This window comes from Theropithecus gelada, chromosome 12 (genome assembly GCF_003255815.1).
Source record: "Theropithecus gelada isolate Dixy chromosome 12, Tgel_1.0, whole genome shotgun sequence".
NCBI classification, from domain to species: Eukaryota; Metazoa; Chordata; class Mammalia; order Primates; family Cercopithecidae; genus Theropithecus; species Theropithecus gelada.
In genome coordinates, this window is record NC_037680.1 from 46,781,475 (window position 1) to 46,801,967 (window position 20,493).

General features: G+C 39.3%; 1 protein-coding gene across 1 annotated transcript in view; it reads left to right on the forward strand.

The window, feature by feature from the left end:
• Positions 1–20,493, forward strand: part of MYO3B (myosin IIIB) — a 489,035-nt gene that overhangs the window by 203,043 nt on the left and 265,499 nt on the right. Inside the window, exons 10-16 of the mRNA XM_025405350.1 lie at positions 6,031–6,127; positions 7,080–7,196; positions 7,705–7,809; positions 10,537–10,620; positions 11,451–11,653; positions 16,036–16,134; positions 16,838–16,952. Of these exons, the coding sequence (XP_025261135.1) occupies positions 6,031–6,127; positions 7,080–7,196; positions 7,705–7,809; positions 10,537–10,620; positions 11,451–11,653; positions 16,036–16,134; positions 16,838–16,952 (820 nt within the window). The remainder of the gene's footprint in view (positions 1–6,030; positions 6,128–7,079; positions 7,197–7,704; positions 7,810–10,536; positions 10,621–11,450; positions 11,654–16,035; positions 16,135–16,837; positions 16,953–20,493) is intronic.

The following is a 20,493-nucleotide window of genomic DNA, read 5'->3' on the forward strand; positions in this document are numbered from 1 at the left end:
AGATTTGATAGATACCATTACCTGATGCTGATTACAGTGTATGTATGACACCATTGGAATTTAAGTTTTTCCAGTAAATTATAATTGTGCCAACACATATATTTGATTCAGGTACAATAGAGCGGTTATAAATCCAAGTCTTACTCTTTTAAAGGAGGTTAAGAAGCCCTAAAACTATGTGAACAATGAGTTGAGGGTACATTGTTACTTAATCTGTTGGGGGTGTTTTTAAACTATTTGGTCATTTCCTTTATATCAGCACCTATTTCCTTGATCTGCAAAAAGGCTTCTTCCCCAAACCAGTTTCCCTGAATTCATTAGTATCATCTGGTATGTCATCATACTGTTAAGGTTCAGAGAAGTAGATTGAAAACATGCTTTTTATCACTTTACAAGGGTTATTGGGAGAAGAGTGAAACCACTCTGGAATGTGAGTGGAGGCAGGGAAAGGACGCGGTTGTCTCTGCCACTACCATGAACTCAACCGTGAACCTCAGTAAAATTACAAGATCCAGCCTGCGGTGCCCCTGCAGGTGGCTTGGTACTAGCTGAAACCACAGATGTTAAACCCTAAATGCCAAGGGTCTGTTCTAAGTATTACTTGGTAGAAGAATTGAGTTGCTGGGGTTTTGGGGTTTTTTTTCTGCTCCGTTTAATGGATTGTAATTCTGCCCTTGCAATTTGCCTGAGGCTGATTAAAACAATGACTTCAGCTTTTGATTTCTTTTCAACCTGCAGCAATGACCTTTAAAAACAGATTTCTCACTATTTAACTGCCGAGTTTTCCCCAGTAATCCTTGCTCACTCTCTCCCTCTTCTACCTTCAAATGTGTGCATGCATGCAATCACATACACACACACACACACACACACACAACACCACATATTATATACACTAATGGGTTCTTGGGTTCTTATGTAAATGAATAACTCCAGAAAGATTACTTCGTAAAGTGCTGAAGAAGCTTGACACATAGGAGGTTAAAGATCCTTTTACCTTCCTAACAGAAGAAATAAATCTACACCTTGCTATAATTAGTATCTGCTATCTATGTATACCTTTATCTATCTACAAATGAGCAAATAAGTTCGTTAATATTAATTTTATGCTGGTGTTACTGATTCTTGCTGCTTAGAGAAGTTGGGTATATCAAATACTGTTTAATATGATGAATGATAAGATGATGATTTCTTGGGATTCTGGCCAAAACTGTGCTTAGATGAAAAATGGACAGATACTAGAATAAGTTCCACCCAAACAATTATCCTATTTTAAAATCTATGCATGGTATTGTTTGATAGATATAGTCTTAAGTTCAGGGACAAGATACAGCTCACGTAGTTAAGGGTATCCAGCTGGTGTCTCTGTCCATATTTGACTCTCAGTAGAATAACGTCACTCCTCAATGGTGTGCTATTGTTTTTCTCATTCTAGGTCCATTATTATAGAGTTATAGTAAAATAAACGTTTCTCTTTCATTGTCTCTGTTATCAAAGGGTGTATTGAATGAAAATAAAGATTTAGAAGAAATAGTCAACATCACTGACCTTCGTGTAGTAACAGTACTCCGTTCTCAGTTTTGAGTAATGTTTTCATTCTTGTATGGAATCCACTGAATGTAGTGATAAGGGAGTGATCCCTGGGTTCTCTCTATGGCCATAGAGGATTTTGTCCTAGATTCTTGAGGACTGACATCTTCGAGCCTGCACCTTTTCTTCCTCATAGCTGGGGAGTGAAGGGAAGAACATATCCTGTCTCACCTACATGAAGTTCTTGCAGCCCTGTTTGTACCTACCTACATGGAAGCCTCCAATTCCACAGGTGTAATTGGCAGACAGAAAGAGGCTAATTGATTAATGAGTCACTTTTGGGCAAAATATGTTAGTCAATATAGTTCATAGGACTAGCAGCTCAAACAAAGAAGCTAGCAGGCCCAGTGATGGGATATTAGAGAGGATTGACACAGAAATGGTTTTAACCATAATGCAGATATAGAGATTAAACTACAGTGAAAGCTACAACACTTTAGGAGTTTACTTCTTGAGAATAATTCCTCTAGTATTTGAACCAGTTTGGTGCCCTCTGAAGCTCCTTTCCCACTCACTGGCTGGGCCAAAGATTTGAACAAAGACCCTCATCCTCTACCTCATCTATGCTCACTGTTGTCTTAGGGGAACTCCCAGCCTCTACCTCTGGCTCTGTCTTTCCCGTTCTTCCGATTCTATTCTTACGCTGCACCCATTTCCTTGGACTTGATGGTACAGGATTGCCCTCATTCCCACCCTACTTGATCCGTGGATTCAGACACCAGTTTCCCCTTTACCTGATCCCTGAAACCTAAGTCCAGTCCTGCTCTGCACACTCTCCTGCTCCACTGCCTCACCGAAAGCAAACTCCAGGAACCAGTCCCAGCCAAGACTTTCCCTTTAAACTCCAACTTGCAAACTCTGTTTGTCTAAGAAGCCAGCCTTGGCAGCCAACATACTTATAGACTCATAACAACAAGTAGGAAATCTAGGAAGAGCAATATAAACTTTACTGGAATTTGAAAACATCTGAGCCATTAAAACTACAGTGCCTTACCACATACTTTTGATTTAGTAGAATGTTTTTTGCTATTTATCCATTCATTTATCTATGTCTTCATTCCTCTGAGCTTTGGAATACTCAATCCAAGTAGCTTTTAGTTGGACATCTGTAATTTTCACATTAAACGAGGAATTCTTCAGCAAAAATTGATAATAGATGCTATTCCCAAGTGGCGCACTAGGTGGAGCATGTGAATTTAAAGGAAATTAAGATCTATAGTTACTAATGACACAAATCACTTAATAAAATTGAAAAAAATTAAACCAAATTTATTTTTATTAATTTCAACTAAAAATAGAGAAATATAAAACAATGTAACACTTTTTATAAGCTTATGTAAAGTCTAGGATAATGTTTTTAAAGGAGATAAAAATTGAAATAAATAATGCTTTTTCTCTACAATAGACCCTCCAGACCCCATAGCCAGAGGAGGAAAGTTAAGCAGGCAGCAGTTTCCAAATAACACTAGCTGGGGAAAGCAAAAATAGTGTTACACATACATATTTTTTTTTCTGGTTGAGAGAATGAAGTGGTCTTTATCAGAGTAGAGAAGTCTTGCCTCTACATCCACTTCTAGATTGCCTATTTCACTTTTAGGAGCAAGTGTTTCTAAAGAATGTGATCGCCTGTAAGTAAGGAAAGAGGCAGTTAAAATTTTTTAAAAGTTATTTTTTGTTAATACAATATTATTGGAGAAGATTTTTTATAGGAGTCAAGCTCAGATTTACAGACAACATCTGCATGATTCTTGGAAGTTGTATCTGTGAGACAGATTGGCATAGCATACAGTCTGCTTCAGGCTCAGAAGATACCAGTTTTGATCCTAGTGATACTGCATTGTGTATATTCACACTGAAAATTAAAACTTTCTACTAGACTGCATCTGTTTGTGAGACTGCAAGGAAGGTTTTGTCCATGCTTCCATTTTTAGTTGGCTATAAAAATGTCATCCAATGTGAAGGTTGGTACTCCTGAAGGAGCTCAGGCTGCCATTAAGTCCAGGTCAGGTTACTGAAGGAAAAAAAAAACCTGGAAGACTCACCACTGGTTCAGTGGTATTTTGAATTCTGACTTCTTTCCCCAATCTGCCTGTTACAATTTACTTCTCAGAGTCTTAAGATAGCTACTCCATGCATTCCTTCCAGGGTATTTGGTTGTCTTCAATGAGGAGACAAGAGTGGAGAGTGCTTACTCCATCTTGACCAGAATCAGATCTGAGGTAATTTTTTAATTATTGATTTTCTTTTTTTTTTTTTTTTTTTTTTTTTGAGATGAAGTCTTGCTCTGTCGCCAGGCTGGCATGCAGTGGCTTGATCTCGGCTCACTGAAACATCCATCTCCCGGGTTCAAGCAATTCTCCTGCCTCAGCCTCCTGAGTAGCTGGGGCTATAGGCGCAAGCCACCATGCCCAGCTAATTTTTGTACTTTTAGTAGAGATGGGGTTTCACCATGTTGGCCAGGATGGTCTCAATCTCTTGACTTTGCGATCCGCCCGCCTAGGCCTCCCAAAGTGCTGGGATTACAGGCGTGAACCACCACGCCCGGCCAATATTTTGTTTTTTGAGTAACTTCAAGCAAAATTATTCTTAGGTTTTATGTGAAGGGGATTTTGATCAGAAATATGTTTCCTCCTGCTGTTTTATTTAACAAAATGGCTAGCTAGAGGCAGGCAGCAGCTCTTGAGTTTTAGTAAAAATCTGTATTACAAACCAATTTGATTTTTCTTTGCCATCACCAATATGTAAAGACACAGATAAATAATTATGTTTAATAATTTTAAAATGCTTAGGTTATAAATTTGATTTGATTAAATAAAAATTAAGCTTCATTCTACTTTGGACCTTTATATGAATTAGCAGCAAAACTGGTTCTAGGACTGGAGATGACTAATAGCATGCTTCAAATATCCCTTTTCAAATTTATCAGTGATGGAGATTGAAAAGTAAGATTTACTGTAATAGGCTAGAAAGAGAGAAATCAGTTTTATCTGGCCATTTCTATTTCATTATAAACTCAAGACTCAATATGAAGAGCTGATAAGTTTGCTTCTTCCTCTTTACCTACTTCTGTGAAATGCATGCCAAAGGGTGGGGTGTGCATCAAGATTCCATGACTTCTAGCCGGTACTTACCATAAAACTTTCAGTCAACACCAGCTTCTAGGATCTAGCTAGATGGTGGGTGATATCCTTGTAAGCTGTGATGATGATGGGCATAAAAGTGACAGAGAAGAACCAAGAAGTTATGCTTCTGGGCTAGTGAATTTACAGTATGTAGGAGGACAGTTTATGTATGATTTTGTTTAGTCAGTGATATTTGGAGTAATGTGTGTAGTTATGCAAATTGATTCCAAATTTTAACAAGGATGTAAGAATAATAATTAGCACATGTTTTCAACTTTATTGCATTTTTATATCCATGACTATATGTGCTTTCATAGCTACCTGGGAGATAGATCAGTCATGAGTAATTCTATTTACAGATGAAGAAAACTGATATACTGGCTGTTAAGGGATTTGCTGAGTGTCTCATACCACAATGCTCGCAACTCTGAAACTAGGGTCCAGAGCTCTTCTAGCCAACGTGATCCCCCCCATAGGACTGAGTAAATAAATAGGTACATATTCATAAAGCATAATACTACCCAGTGATTAAAGTGACTGAACTAGGTAGGTAGGTAAGTGGGCAAGGTAGATAGGTAGATAGATAGATAAATAGACTTTACAAATCATCATGTTTAATGAAAAAAGTAAGCTTACATTATAAAACCTAAGTATGATATCATTTTTATAACTAAACATACAGAACCTGTATATTGCTGATGGGTACGTATATGCCTCTGACTAATATTTGAAAATAGACTGGAAGGAAACCCATCAGATAGTGGTCACCTCATGAGAGAGGAGTGGGATGGGACAAGGGTCACAAAGGGATTTCAAATAAATAAGAAAAATCATAAACAATGATCAATTATTTGTTGTTTACTATATTAATCTCTGGAAGTGTTATGTAGGTTAAAAACTATCACAAAAGTTGGGGGTGGTACTGGTAGATAGAGCAAGGGGACCTCAAGGGAAGTAAGGCATTTAAGGCTGTACCCCCGTGAGAACCATGTGCCTGACACTGAACAGAAATCAGAGGTGTTTATTCTGGAAGTGCTGTCTTTGGCGTTTAAGAAAAGCAAATACGTGTATTAGGTGAGCCCATTTGGTAACACTCCTCACTCTGGCAGAAAGTAGACCTGAACTATGGAGATCACTTTATCCCAACAGTTCTACAGTGGCAGGAGAAGCTTGCGGACCTGGACCGGACTTCCTGTCCCTGTCACTGACATCTCTGAACATATCATGTGATAAGATTGTGAATGAACCATCCTTGCTGCCCACTTTCTGCTACATTATTTGCTGTCTTAATGCTTAAACTCTCTTGATAAATTTCTAGGCATGAGAGGATGCATACCAGAAGACCTTATCATGTGGAAGATGCTGAAAAATACTGCCTTGAGGATGATTTGGTCAATCTAGAGGTTCTGGATGAGGTACTAAATATTTAGTAGACAATTCTCATTGCAGACATTTGTTTCATGTGGTCTGACCTTTCTGTTGTAGAGCATGTCCTCCTCAGGTCATTTGAAAATGTAATGGTTTGTGTAGCCATGGGATGAAGCTCAGGGAGCATTCAGTCACTGTGACTATGATCCTGTGCTGTGTTTATTTAGATAGCCCCTAGAATCATGAAGAGAAAAGGATTTGGATTTTTCCAATAAAGCTCTTTATAGTGTAGCCTTAATGGTGGATTGTATCAGCTGAAAATATTTTGTTTGATAAAATTTGACAAAATATTTCAATTAACCCTTAAGTTGTTTGTTCTTCATAAGAAAGAGCTTCATTTAGGGAAATCATGAAGTCAATATAGCTTGAATTCTAAATTTGAAGTCTCTGATAATCCCTACTTAAAATATGCATGTTTAATAGTGCTGTTAATTGCACTGGACCTGTTTATGCTGAGTCTAACTCTGGGGATTCTTACTTTCAATGTCTAAATCACTAAAGTGTAATAAAAAGTGTTTAATTCTGTATTTATGCCACCTAGGTTTTTAGTGCAGTGCTTTGAGAAATTAACTTACCGTTTTGTCTGTGCTCTATCAGTAGGAACAGCCCATTAAATAAAATTTTAAATACAACATTTTGACTGGTTGAGATGAGTTCTTTTCACAATAACAAGTAAAATCTTTCTTGGATATCTCAGTGTCTTTTAGCAAGTCCTAAGTAGGCCTAATTCTTTCAATGTATTCCTATTTTTTCTTTCAAGGCAAATATTGGCATTGTTTTAATGAATTAGGATCGTTAGGGTCATTGTATGATTTAAATGAACTACTTTCATCTTTTAAAGAAAGATGTTCTTGGAAGAATAAATTTGTTGTCATTTTTAGAATCTATCCCTTGATTGGAAATAATATTTACTCTCAATACCATTTATCCTCTTCTTAGGATACAATTATCCATCAGTTGCAGAAACGTTATGCAGACTTGCTAATTTACACATATGTTGGAGACATCTTAATTGCCTTAAACCCCTTCCAGAATCTAAGCATATACTCTCCACAGGTAAGAGATGTTTTAAGAGCGTACTGCTCCTTAATAGGAAATTAAAACTCACAAGGGCAAATGAAAAGAAATAAAAAGTAAGAATAAAATTATGCTACCCTAGATGCATATACTCCAAACTGCAGATAGTAATGTAATACAAATGGAAGTTTTACATCTTGAGGATACCTTTTTAAAGCAAACTATAACAATCTTTATTGAGTGCTTACTGCATGTTGGACACTGGGTTACCTCACTTTTCACACCCTGTGGGACAGGTACTGTTGTTAAACCTAGTTGGCAGATGAGGATACTTAGCATAGAGTGGCTCCCTCTTACTAGCTCACGAAGCCAGTAAGTACAGAAGTGAAATTTGAACTCAGGCCTGCAGGCTCCAGAACCTGTACCCTACAGTCTTCCTAATGCAACAAGTCCCCTAATAAGTGACAGAGTCTTGGTTTCATGGGCAATAGGTAGTGGAGTATTAGATGGTCCAGGGGAAAGTTTCCTTTAATTATTTTTCCTTCAGTTTTCCAGACTTTATCATGGGGTGAAACGTGCCTCTAATCCCCCCCACATATTTGCATCAGCAGATGCTGCTTACCAGTGCATGGTTACTCTCAGCAAAGATCAGGTAAGAACTCACCTTCCTTTCCTACGGAGTCACACGGTTAAGACATGTTCTGTCTTCCTCGTCAGCTCCTAAGTCTTCCTGAAACCTTTCCATTCTGGTTGCGGGTGCCGACCCAAAGAGACAGATGAAATGGCAGCTTTGTGGAACTTGTGCATAGATAAAGCCATAGCATCAGGAGAATGTGAAAATGCTTTTCAAGAAACATAAAGCATTCACATCAAGAGCACTCATTTCTCTGATAAGTGCTCTGATAAGATATAATAAAAATGTTTCTAATATGAATATGATGAGAACAGTGCAAACACAACCTGATTACACGGCAATGATTGTAATAAAAATAGCATATAGAATGGCATAAGTGAAATTCTTTCCTATTAAGGTCTTAGAATTTTCATGATTCTGTCTTTTTTGTATGAAATATTGCACAGAGGTTGACAGCGACCATGCACCACACCATTTAGCTGCTGAAAAATTGTGATTGATTGGGTAGAGAATGAACAAACCTAAACTCAATGCCAAACACAGGCTCATCCATTTTACCTTTCTAGCCTTCTTTTTTTTTTTTTTTGAGACGGAGTCTCGCTCTGTCACCCAGGCTGGAGTGCAGTGGCCGGATCTCAGCTCACTGCAAGCTCCACCTCCCGGGTTTACGCCATTCTCCTGCCTCAGCCTCCCGAGTAGCTGGGACTACAGGCGCCCGCCACCTCGCCCGGCTAAGTTTTTTTTGTATTTTTAGTAGAGACGGGGTTTCACTGTGTTAGCCAGGATGGTCTCGATCTCCTGACCTTGTGATCCGCCCGTCTCGGCCTCCCAAAGTGCTGGGATTACAGGCTTGAGCCACCGCGCCCGGCCTCTAGCCTTCTAATTCACAGTGCTGATATATCTAACCTTTCATCCCTCCTTTACTTTCAATAGGTATATTTTTCTTTGTTTCTTTATTCTGTTTGAAATAGAAGTAGTCTAATTTGGCAAGCAAATTTCCTGAGAGTATCACTGTGTGGATTTCCTAAGACCTGGGAAGTCCCAGCTTTGGGGTTTGTTGAGTAATAGATGACATTATAAGAGTGTAGATTACAAAATGGAATACATGGATTCACTGTAGCTTAGAAACTTAGCTCCTCCAAATTCTTGTTGTTCCATTGTACAGATGTACCATAATGTATTTAATCAGTCCAAGATTTACAAGTCCCAGAGACTGGTAAAATGTTCATAGATTTCATAGGGAGAAAGTAAATGGAGAGAAATATATATTGTTTTTAAGTTAAGAAGTCACCTCACTGCGTTGTCTTTTTTGACACCATTTCTGACACCCAATGTTGTATTTTTTCCAACACCAACCAATTCTCCAAGCCCAGCTGGGTGCCCGACGATTCAGTTCAATTCTGACACTAGCTGGAGTTAGCACAGACTCCACAGATTAAGTGATTAGTGCTACAAGAAGGTTCCCACTTGAGATGCCAGCTGCAAATGGAGTACCTCGGCTTCTCACACTTCTGCCTGGCCGAATACCAGTCCAGGGGTTCTTGTGACTCTCTTTAGGTTTGATGATTCACTAGGAATGACTCAAGGAACTAAGGAAAACACTTTACTTACATTTACCAGTTTATTATGAAGGGTATAACTAAGGAACAGCCAAATAAAAGAGACATATGGGGCAGGGTATATGGGGGAAGGAAGGGGATGTGGCATACAGAGCTTCCATGCCTTTTCTGGGCACATCCCCCTCCCAGCACCTCGATGTGTTCACCAACTCAGAAGCTCTCTGAATCTCGTTGTTCAAGAATTTGTATAACTTAATCTTAAATTCCCCTCTTCTTTCTAGAAGTTGGGAGGTAGGGCTGAAAGTTCCCACACTCTAATCACATGTTTGGTCTTTCTAATGACCGGTCTGAAGCTATCTAGGGGCCTCACCTTGAACCACCTTGTTAGGAATAAACTGAGGTATGGTTGAAAGGGGCTCCTTGTGAATAACAAAAGATACTCCTACCACTGCTGGAAATTCCAAAGGTTTTAGGAGCTCAGTGCCAGGAACCAGGGACAATGCCCAATATCTAATTTTTATTATACCACATCCACTAATTTCCTTTATACATAAAGAGTTCCCTGAAATGAATGATAAAAATATCAACAATACAATAAAATATGGGCAAACAATATGGACAGGTCACGTAAAAAAAAGCCTCTTAAGCAAATGGAAGGAGGCCTCATTCGTAATTTTTAAAATGCAGAATAAAGCCACACTGAGATACCATTTTTTAAACCTATTAGATTGTCAAAAATCTAACATCCTGTTGGTGAGGCTACAGGAGAGCAGGCACTTTCATATATTGGAATAGTCCCCAGGAAAGCAATTTGGTAATATGTATCAAATTTACAAATGTATTTACCTTTTGATCCAACATCCCCATTTCTAGGAATTTCTCCTGCAGATGAACCTGCATAAAAATATGAATTATATATAAGGTTATTCATTGTAATATTGTTTATAATTACAAGGAAAAAACTCAAATATCCCAATATGGACTGATTAAACTGATTATGGTACATCTGTACAATGGAACAACAAGTAGCTATACAAAAGGTTGAAGAAGGTCTCTTAAATAGGAAGATTCCTAAGATCTATTTCCCAGTGAAAAATTAAGGTGTACAGTAGCGGATGTTATATGAAGCACGCAAGTTGCTTCTGTGCTATAAATTCTTCACTTGACGGTCCATTTTCTGTGCCAGTGCATTGTCATCAGTGGAGAGAGTGGCTCTGGGAAGACAGAGAGTGCTCACCTGATTGTTCAGCATTTGACTTTCTTGGGAAAGGTATGGACTAATCTGCTTTGTGTATTGTGGCGAGAAGTTCCTACAGAGTAACTGCATATTTTATAAATGATGGAAGTACTGTTTTTTTTTTTTTTTTTTTTTTTTTTATTGAGGCTTACATAAAGACATTCCATCTTTGTTATGTTTGCCTCCTGATAGCAAGGCGTCTTAAGATGTCAGCATGCTATCCTTCTTTCACACCGGGAGGAGAATAATGCCAGCACAAATTTACTAGATTATTGGCAATTAATTTTCATGTTTTCATTGTAATAGAAACATTCAGCCATTAAGTAGTAAGAGTGGTTAAGCACTAGGAACAGGATCAGGGAAGCCACTATAGTGATTAAAAGGATGGAAAATAGAAGCCTTTGAGCAAAAGTTGAGGGAAATGAAAATTTTCAGCTTGGTGAAATCGATATTGAAAGAATGACTTCAAAAATAGTCTAGTAGTTACACTCTGAATTAGTGTACTAGGTGACTAAGAATGTATGGAATTTTTATAGATGAGGTTTATGGACTATTATGATAAATGCCAGAAAAGTTGCGGGATCTATTTAAAAATCTTTCTAAACTGGTTAGGCATTTTATCTGTCAAGGGTTTTAAATGAAATATAGCTGGATTTTAAAAACTGCTGTCCTAATCTAGCCAAATCTGATTCATATGCAGATCTGGGGAGTTGCTCATATGAGAAAATGATGCTGGTGGTTGATGCTAACGTCTCTTTATAAAAGGGCAATGTGGATTTGGGTGGGCAACGGATGGGTGCCCGGCAACTTTGCTGGAGTAATGTTTCTGGAGTCTCTTCTTGACTGTTCTCTGTTTGGCACAGGCCAATAATCAGACCCTGAGAGAGAAAATTCTACAAGTCAACTCCCTAGTGGAAGCCTTTGGGAACGCATGCACTGCCATCAATGACAACTCCAGCCGTTTTGGAAAATATCTGGAAATGATGTTCACACCAACTGGAGTTGTGATGGGGGCAAGAATCTCTGAATATCTCCTTGAAAAATCCAGAGTGATAAAACAGGCAGCGTAGGTGCACTACTTTGTCACTGTGTTTTTGCCCTGCAGTAAAAACCGGGGGGGAGGCACTTTGGGAATTTTAACAGTTAAGTTTTCATCCTTGTTCTTAACATTCCCCTACTCTCCCAAGGGCAAAGAATGATTTAAGCAAAGGATCAGTGGTAGATTTTAACCTGAAAGAAATTAATGGAAAGAGTACAAAGGGCTGGGGTAGGTGTGCTTTGGGGATGGGTATGCTTGTTTCTCCTGAGCTGGTTGTGTCAGGTAGAATTTAGCAGCATTGCAGACAATTTTTAAGACCCTGAGGCCCCTTAAAATTGAACTTGTTTGTTAAAAAAAAAAAAAAAAAGACACCAAGAATATTTCACACGTTAATTTTGTCCTTAGATTGAGGCAGAGAAAACAATTATTCTGTTTTTAAGGAAAGCATTTGGTAATAGAAATCAATAGCACAGACTTTGATCTGGGTTCAAATGCAGGTTCTGATACTCACTGTGTGACTTTGGGCATTTCACTGACCACCTCTGTGCCTCATCTGTGAAATGGAAATGCTACTAGTGCTGACCTCATGGGTTTGTTGTGAGGATTAACATGTTCATTTATATAAAATTACTTAAAAGAATGCCTAGTGTGGTACATCCTATCAGAGTATTAGCTACTCTTCCTATTATAATAATATAACCACTAGTGTGTGGTACATGCTATCAGAGTGTTAGCTACTCTTCCTGTTATAATAATAACTCTTCCTGGGGAACATCACACACTGAGGCCTGTCATGGGGTGGGGGGTCGGGGACGGGGGGAGGGATAGCATTAGGAGATATACCTAATGTAAATGACGAGTTAATGGGTGCAGCACACCAACATGGCACATGTATACATATGTAACAAACCTGCATGTTGTGCACATGTACTCTAGAACATAAAGTATAATAAAAAATAATATCTTCCTTTAATAATAATAGCTATTATACTTATTAATATTAGTAGCTATTATTATTATTGTAGGACACCAGAGCTTCTCAGGAGCATGGTTCTGCACTTCCATATTAATGCATTATTGAATCCCTGCTGTTTGCCAGTGCTGTGCTTTGTGTTGGCTTGTAAGAGTAAACTAAATACGAAAGATTCTTGTATTCACGGGGCTTGGAGTATGCGGTGTACAAGGAAGGAGTAGGGGAGAATCACAGGCATTAAACAAGTAAACTTAAATGTAGAACAATTGTAATAAGCACCAGAAAGCAAAGTAGGTGCTATTAAGGTGAAACGAGAGAAGGGAAGGACACATAACCTAGTCTAGGGAGAAAGAAGGTCTCCCTGTATGTGAGATCACAGGATCACTAGGAGTTAGGCAACGAGGTGGGGACCAGAGTAAGGAGGAAAAGTGGCAAAGATAAGACTGAGACCAAATCATGCAGAGCTTTGAAACCAGGATGAGGATTTCAAACTTTTTTCTAACGGCGATAGGAAGCCACTGAACGTTTTCAAGCAGGGGAGTCACCAAACCCAACTTGCATTTTGAAATGATCACACTAGCTTCAATGGGGAATGGATTGGAGGAGATGCAAGGATTGTGTTGATAGGATTAGGATGCTGTTGCCAAATTCATGTGAGAGAGAACGCTGGCCTAGACTAAGGTGGTGGCAGTGGAGATGGAGAGAAGTTGAGGAGTCTGAAAGATACTGTGCAAGTAGAATTTACAGGAATTGTTCTGGGCTGAGAACCCAAGCATCTTCCTCTATCATGTACTTGCAGTTTCCTCACACAATAGGGATTGGCATGAACATTAAACAAATGAAAGATAGAGTCAGAGTCATTTACGCTTCCCTGTGGCTTTCTGATTAATTTTTATGAGGTCCCCTGCTTCTGTCTCCCCAGCTTAGGATTGTTTTAAAATTTAGGGAGCTACCTCTGACAGAATGGAAAGCATAGTGTTCTGTGTTCAAATGTAAAGTGGTCTTTTACCAAGATAGTGTGAGGAGAGTTCTCGGTCACTTAATGTGATATGTTGCTTGTTAATGTAAATATTCATATACCTTACTTTCCTCATATGCAACATGGGCATAATAATGTCAACCTCACAAGGCTCTTACAAGAATTAAGTGAGAGGAAGAGAAGATGGGGCCTGTGCCAGTCCTGTTCATCCAACTGTTGGGTTTCACCCCCTTCTGGGCACACTGTAAGGTTCCTGTGTGGCTGGGTGTGGTCACATAACTGGTTCTGGCAAGTGGGCATGTAACGGCAACCCTCCAGAGTCTGGCAAAGTGTAAGACGGGGACTGCTCTGCCAGCCACAGCTCATGAGTGACTGCAGTGAGCACAGCCCCACCACTGACCTGTCATGGACAGGTACTCTGAGCAAGAACTAAACCTGTGTTGAGTTAAGCTACTAAGATCTTGGGGTGTTTATTACTATAACAAAACCTAGCCAATCTTGACAGATAAAGGGATGGAAATCAAACTGAATTGATGCTAGCGATGGATATCAGCAGGAAAAGCTCGGAAGAATTGAGAACTAGATGGATCTGTAGAAAAACTGTAGGAAGGTAAGACTGAGATAGGTCAGCCAAAGCCTGCACATGTAACAGATTAAAGAACAAGTGACATTCATCTCAGGCCTTTCGGTTCCTGTCTCAGTGAAGGGTGCCACCATCACTAGATGCTCACGCTAGAAATCTAGGAGGCAGTCTCTAGGTTTCTTTCCCTCACCATCCTCATTCAGTCTATTAGGACGTTCTTTTGGTTGTTTCTCCAGAATATATATAATATTTAAGCTTACTCTTATTTTCCATCACCACTACCATTACCCTATCTGAGCTATTATGCTTTCTCACCGGGACCCCCTGACTGGTTTCCCTGTAGTGATCTTGGCTTCTTATAATGACACTCAGAGAACATGAATCCCTTTAGTCCGGTATCCCTGGTACCTGGCACAGTGCCTACCATGACTGGCAATTAAGATGTTTATTCATTGAATAGTCACATTTTTCTATTTATATGTATATCCTATAACATCATGTTGTACATCTTAAATATACACAATAAAATGTATTAAAAAAAATAAAAATAGGGGCTGGGCACAGTGGCTCATGTCTGTAATCCCAGCACTTTGGGAGGTCAAGGCAGCCTGGGCAACGTAGTGAGACTGTCTCTACAAACACAAAAACATTAGCGGGGGATGGTGGTGTGTGCCTATAGTCATGGCTGCTTGGGAGGCGGAGGTGCAAGAATTGCTTGAGCTCAGAAATTTGAGGCTGTAGTGAGCTATGATCACACCACTGCACTCCAGCCTGGACAACAGAGTGAGACCCTGTCTCTTAACTGAATTTATTAGTTAAGAAGTCACAGAAGAGCTTTGACAGGATAAACAATCAAAGGAAGATGAGGATACCCAGGAGAGGCTGAACAGAATGGAGGCCATGCCACAAAGGGGGATAAGGGGAGAAGAAAGACAAGATTTCTTTCCATGGAGCTAGGTTGACCAAAGAAAAGATTTGCCAAAATCCAAGGGTATCTGCAGAAGAGACTGTTCTCCAGAGGAAAGAAGGGGATGTGGAGCAGTGCTTTTCAAACTCTCTGTGCTAAAGGATCAGTTTTGTTTGTTTGTTTGTTTTAAATATCCCACCCATTTTGAACTAATACCTTTGTAAAATGCGGTGAAAATTAATTATCAGAAAAATTATCATGCTCTTGGATGTCATGGCAATGTCACTTGCTATAAAATGTCTAGGCATGTACTTTCCAGTTCCTTGTTCTAAACTGACAGCTGTCCACAGACTATGCTCAGAGCTGACAGCAGTCCACAGACTATGCTCAGAGTAGCACCTATCTGAAAGGACCATGGCCAGGGTAGCCTAAAAGAGGTGGATGGCAGGATACCAGACTAATGAATGACATTTTGAGTAGTATTTTTAAGAATACCAGCTTGGGAGAGTGAAGACTTCAGTTCTGGACCAATCCTGCTCCCTAAACTGCTGTGAGACTTGCAGGCCACTTTCTGTCTAGGGCTCCAGTAAAGTAGAGGATTTGGCTGATGTCTCTAAGCTGGACCTCACTGTCTCTGAAGCAACATGTGGTACAAACAGAAGGCAGTAGGCATTTGGGCTGCAATAGAAAGATTTCAACATACGCAACCTGAGCTGTTTCCTGTAAATGTCCCATTCTTTGAAACCTTTTGCTTGTAGTAAAGTGTGTTTAATAATGCAACATTATGACAGTTACTATACTAATCCTATCACTGTTCTGTAAGTGGGATTTATAATATTTAATTGCCTGAAAATACAAATTTGCTGTGGGATAATTTTTTATTATGTGCACAGAAAGAAGATGGTGTAAAATAATTGGGATGGGGAAGCCAGAATACATTATTACTAAAGTCTCTTTTTTTTTTCAGGGGAGAGAAAAATTTTCACATATTTTACTATATTTATGCCGGTCTTCATCACCAAAAGAAGCTTTCTGACTTCAGACTTCCTGAGGAAAAACCTCCTAGGTAAGTGTCAGGGGGGTTGGTTGTTAATTTTTGATGAATGTCCAATTAGCAGTTGACAAACTTGGAAGTAAATGGAGCTGTTTTCCTAACTGGAAACTCACAGTGTATTTAACTAAAGTGCCCAGGATGAGGTGGCAGGAACTATCTCACCATTTTCATTGTCTAGAAAGTTCAAAAACTCAACTGCACATGGTTTATTTTTTCTCAGCCATTTGCATCATTTGGCAAGCTGAAGTGGGAGGATCACTTGAAGCCCGGAGTTTGAGACCAGCCAGGGCAACATAGCGAGACCCTGTCTCACTATGTTTTTTTTTTTTTTTTAAGTAGCTACTCAGGAGGCTGAGGTGTGAGGACTGCTTGAGCCTGGGAGGTCGAGGCTGCAGTGAGCCAAGTTTGTGCCACTGCACTCCAGCCTGGGTGACAGAGCAAGACCCTGTCTAAAACAAATAAATAAAATAAAATAAAATTAGCTGGGTGTGGTGGCATACACCTGTAGTCGAAGCTACTCAGGAGGCTGAGGCAGGAGGATCACTAGAGCCCAGGAGTTCGAGGCTGCAGTGAGCTATGATCATACCAGTGTACTTCAGGCTGGGCAACAGAGTGAGATCCCATCTTTAAACAAACAACAGACAAAAAATGGAAATGCCTGCACCACTTTCCAAGTCAATGCTCATTCTGTTTGGTCATGCTCCCCTTCATTTAGGTACATAGCTGATGAAACTGGAAGGGTGATGCACGACATAACTTCCAAGGAGTCTTACAGAAGACAATTCGAAGCAATTCAGCATTGCTTCAGGATTATAGGGTTCACGGACAAAGTAAGTGATCAAGAGAGAAACTCAAGTGGCAATATTCTTATATGAATGTGAGTAAAGATGTGGATATTTCTCACTTGGGACAGGATACTTGCTTTCAAATGCCATGTTGGTCGTGTTATAAGGTCTTGCTACTCAAAGTGCGGTCCCAGGACCAGAAACATTGTTATCACCTGAGAGCTTCTAAGAAATGCAGACCCTGAGGTCTATCCAGGGATGACTGAATCAGAATATAACCATTTTAACAAGAAGCCCAGAGGAACATCAAACTAGGAGAGCACTGTTGTGAGGACCATGTGTTGATAAATTGTTATCATTGTCATCAATTCATTACACATGTAATAACAAACACCAAAACAATACTGTGGTTTGTTTTTGTTTTTGTTTTCTGATTTAGGGTTGTTCCAACCATTAAAGTGAATGGGGGGTACAGGAACATGTAGATTACGTCCAAGTCACAGAAATATATTTATGCAAGTAGCTCCTTAGGTAACAAGACAAATTAATTAAAATCCTTTCAACTTTCTTGCAGTTACTTCCTTCTCCATGGTACACAGTTGCACATTATTAACTATAGCTCTAAGTACTGTACTACCTTTTTTTTTTTTTTTTGAGACAATGTTGCTCTGTCGCCCAGGCTGGAGTACAGTGGCGGGATCTCAGCTCACTGCAACCTCTGCCTCCTGGGTTCAAGTGATTCTCCTGCTTCAGCCTCCTGAGTAGCTGGGATTACAGGTGTGTGCCACCACACCCGGCTAATTTTTGTATTTTTAGTAGAGACAGGGTTTCACCATGTTGGCCAAGCTGGTCTTGAACTCATGACCTCAAGTGATTCTCCCGCCTCGGCCTCCCAAAGTGCTGGGATTACAGGCATAAGCCACCATGCCCGGCCAATACTGTACTACTCTTATCATCCTTGATACATCCTAGATACAGGCTGTTTGTATTAAATATATGCTAGGGGTGACAGACAATATTTATAACCCTGGGCTCAAATATTATTCTGTGATACATTATGTCATAGTTTCTGGGCTTCATGCCATCAATTTTGTAAAATATATAGATTCTTTTGCTTTTCCAACAAAGGGGGTGAATGATTAGGAGGTAGGTGAGAGTGTTAAATCTTAAGGGATTAGATTAAAAGACACTCCAGTTACCCTGGGATGGCCACTCCAGATAAAGGATTACTTCTGTGTAATGCAGTGTGATGGCTAGCCCTTCCCTCCCCTGCATGGTTGATTTCAGTCATAATAGCACCTTTTTTTTTTTCTGTCTAGCCAGCTGTTAATTTTCTCTGTCAGCCTCCCACAGACCTTAAACTGACAGACAGTGGAAAATCCCAAAGGTCAGATAAAAATATAAATATATCTTCCTTGGCTCCTTAGAGGGGAGCAATTAAACAGGTACCAGCATTGTTAAAGGACCTTTGTGGTTATTAACTTATAGAACAGACTTTTTAAAAATCAAAGATGCATCCCCAGAAGAGTTAAAGCATGGTAGGAATGGCAGTGGAGCAATTTAAAGTCACCTGTGTCATGCCAAAGTATGCAGGGTCACATGTCCTTAAAAGGGTACAGGAACCATAGAGAAGTCAAGGTTAATAATCATTAATAGAGTTAATGTTTTGTTTTGAGTACAAATATAGTTATAGAATACCGTGAAGAGATTGATCCTAGCTGAACCCATTTATGCCTAGTGTTCCATTATTGGAACGCTAACCATGTGGTAGTTATTTATACCCTACTGTTCAAGGTCATCACCAAGGTCTGATTGCAAAAATTCAAAAAATTGCAACCTCAGGCTTAGGTGGGTTAAAAGAAAGTATATAATGGTGCTGTTCTAATAACAGCAATGTACTGATAATAATAATAAAACAGATGCTATCTGTTTCAGGATAAACAACATTGAAAACTGTTAAAATCTGTTTTAGTACAACAACACTAAAGCATTAAAAACAGAAGAAATTTAGTATGTTAAGTATATGTCCTTGAAGTAAGCCATCCCTAGCCTCTCTGGGAAAAAAGGTGCAATAGAAATAAGTGAATGACTGTATGAATAAACATGAAAAGAAAAACATGTAAAAGATGGTGAACATTTTTAATTTGTGCCTGGTCTGTACTGTTAAATGAATAACCAGAATGTAACGGTGTCATGTGTGTATATTTTCACCATGTCCCACATTAATTCATACAGGAAATAAACCAATTTATATCAGCTGCAACCTTAGAAATGAAAGGAAGAAGCTGGATCTTATCTCTCTGACTCTGAATTCTGTAGTTCTATCTCTGCAGACAACCTGTTTTGCTGAGTTAACTCAGTTCACTTTATGTTTATAAATTCAAAGTAGTGTGACTAAATTCAGAAAGATCCAGTTGAATGTAGTCAGGAAACAGATGCCAAATGCTGATGTAACAGAACTTTCTTTTAGGTTTTTCTGGCAGACATTTCTAGATAAAGCTTAAATGAACTGGTCAATTCAATCAAAATTATGGTTCTTCTCCTTTCTTATAATGTCACTAGTTCCCTGCAGGAATCCCTTAATTTTTTCTCAAACCCTTAAAGCAAAATTATGAGTAGCAAACCTTTGTGTGGAGTCAGGAGCATGAATTTTAAATCTGGGACACCAGCCAAAGTATCTAAAAGAACACTTGACCCTGAGTTTATTGTAAAGAAATTGCCCTGGTGGAGGAGTCTTCCACTAATGATGATGACTTCTTGTGGAGGGTTGGGGGATTATCCCTAAGACCTTATTGTGAAGATTGTGCTTTTCAACTCTTATTTCTGGAGCCAAACCATACAATTATATACTTGTCTTGCTGGTAGTAATTAACATATTCAATCAATAGGGTTTTAGAGATGTTTCTATTTAATGCTACATGAAAACTTTTTGGGCAGATGATCTATGTGATGGTCAAAACTGGACGTACACTATAGATCCCCGTTGGAGAGGTTAGGGAGAAGCCTTTGAGATCGGCACAAAATTTCTTCCCTTTCTTCAAAATAGATTATGAATTGAGAGAGTACTGCTCTGAAGGATTACATGTGAAAATATGACTTGGGAGTCTTGAGGATTTCTAATGTCTTGATGACAGACAATAGGATGCCATTGGCTTTTAAGATGCCAGATGTTGTAGAGCCTCTGCAAAGGAGACCGAGAAGTGTTGGAACAGAGCCTGTAGCGAGGCCCTTCAGCTGGTCCTGATGCAGTGCTTAGGGAAGAACTGATGAAAAACTGAAGAAACTTACAAAAAAGAAAGAAAGGAAAGAGAGACTGGGAAGGGAAGTAAATTCCTAGGGATATACCAGAGAAACAACTACCGGAGATGCTTATGAGCCAGGCCAAGGGGGATTTCCTTAGAGTAGCACCAGGCTAACAGAGAAAACTAAGTTTCCTCTCAACTTTTCAATTAGCCTCAACTCTGTCAAGAGAATATCTACATCAGTAAAAGAAGTGTCTTACGAGAAAAGATAAGAAAATATCAGATATCCTGCAGTGGGGCTTTGATGGAGAAACGCTCTCTCTTCCCCACTTTTGCTGATTGGT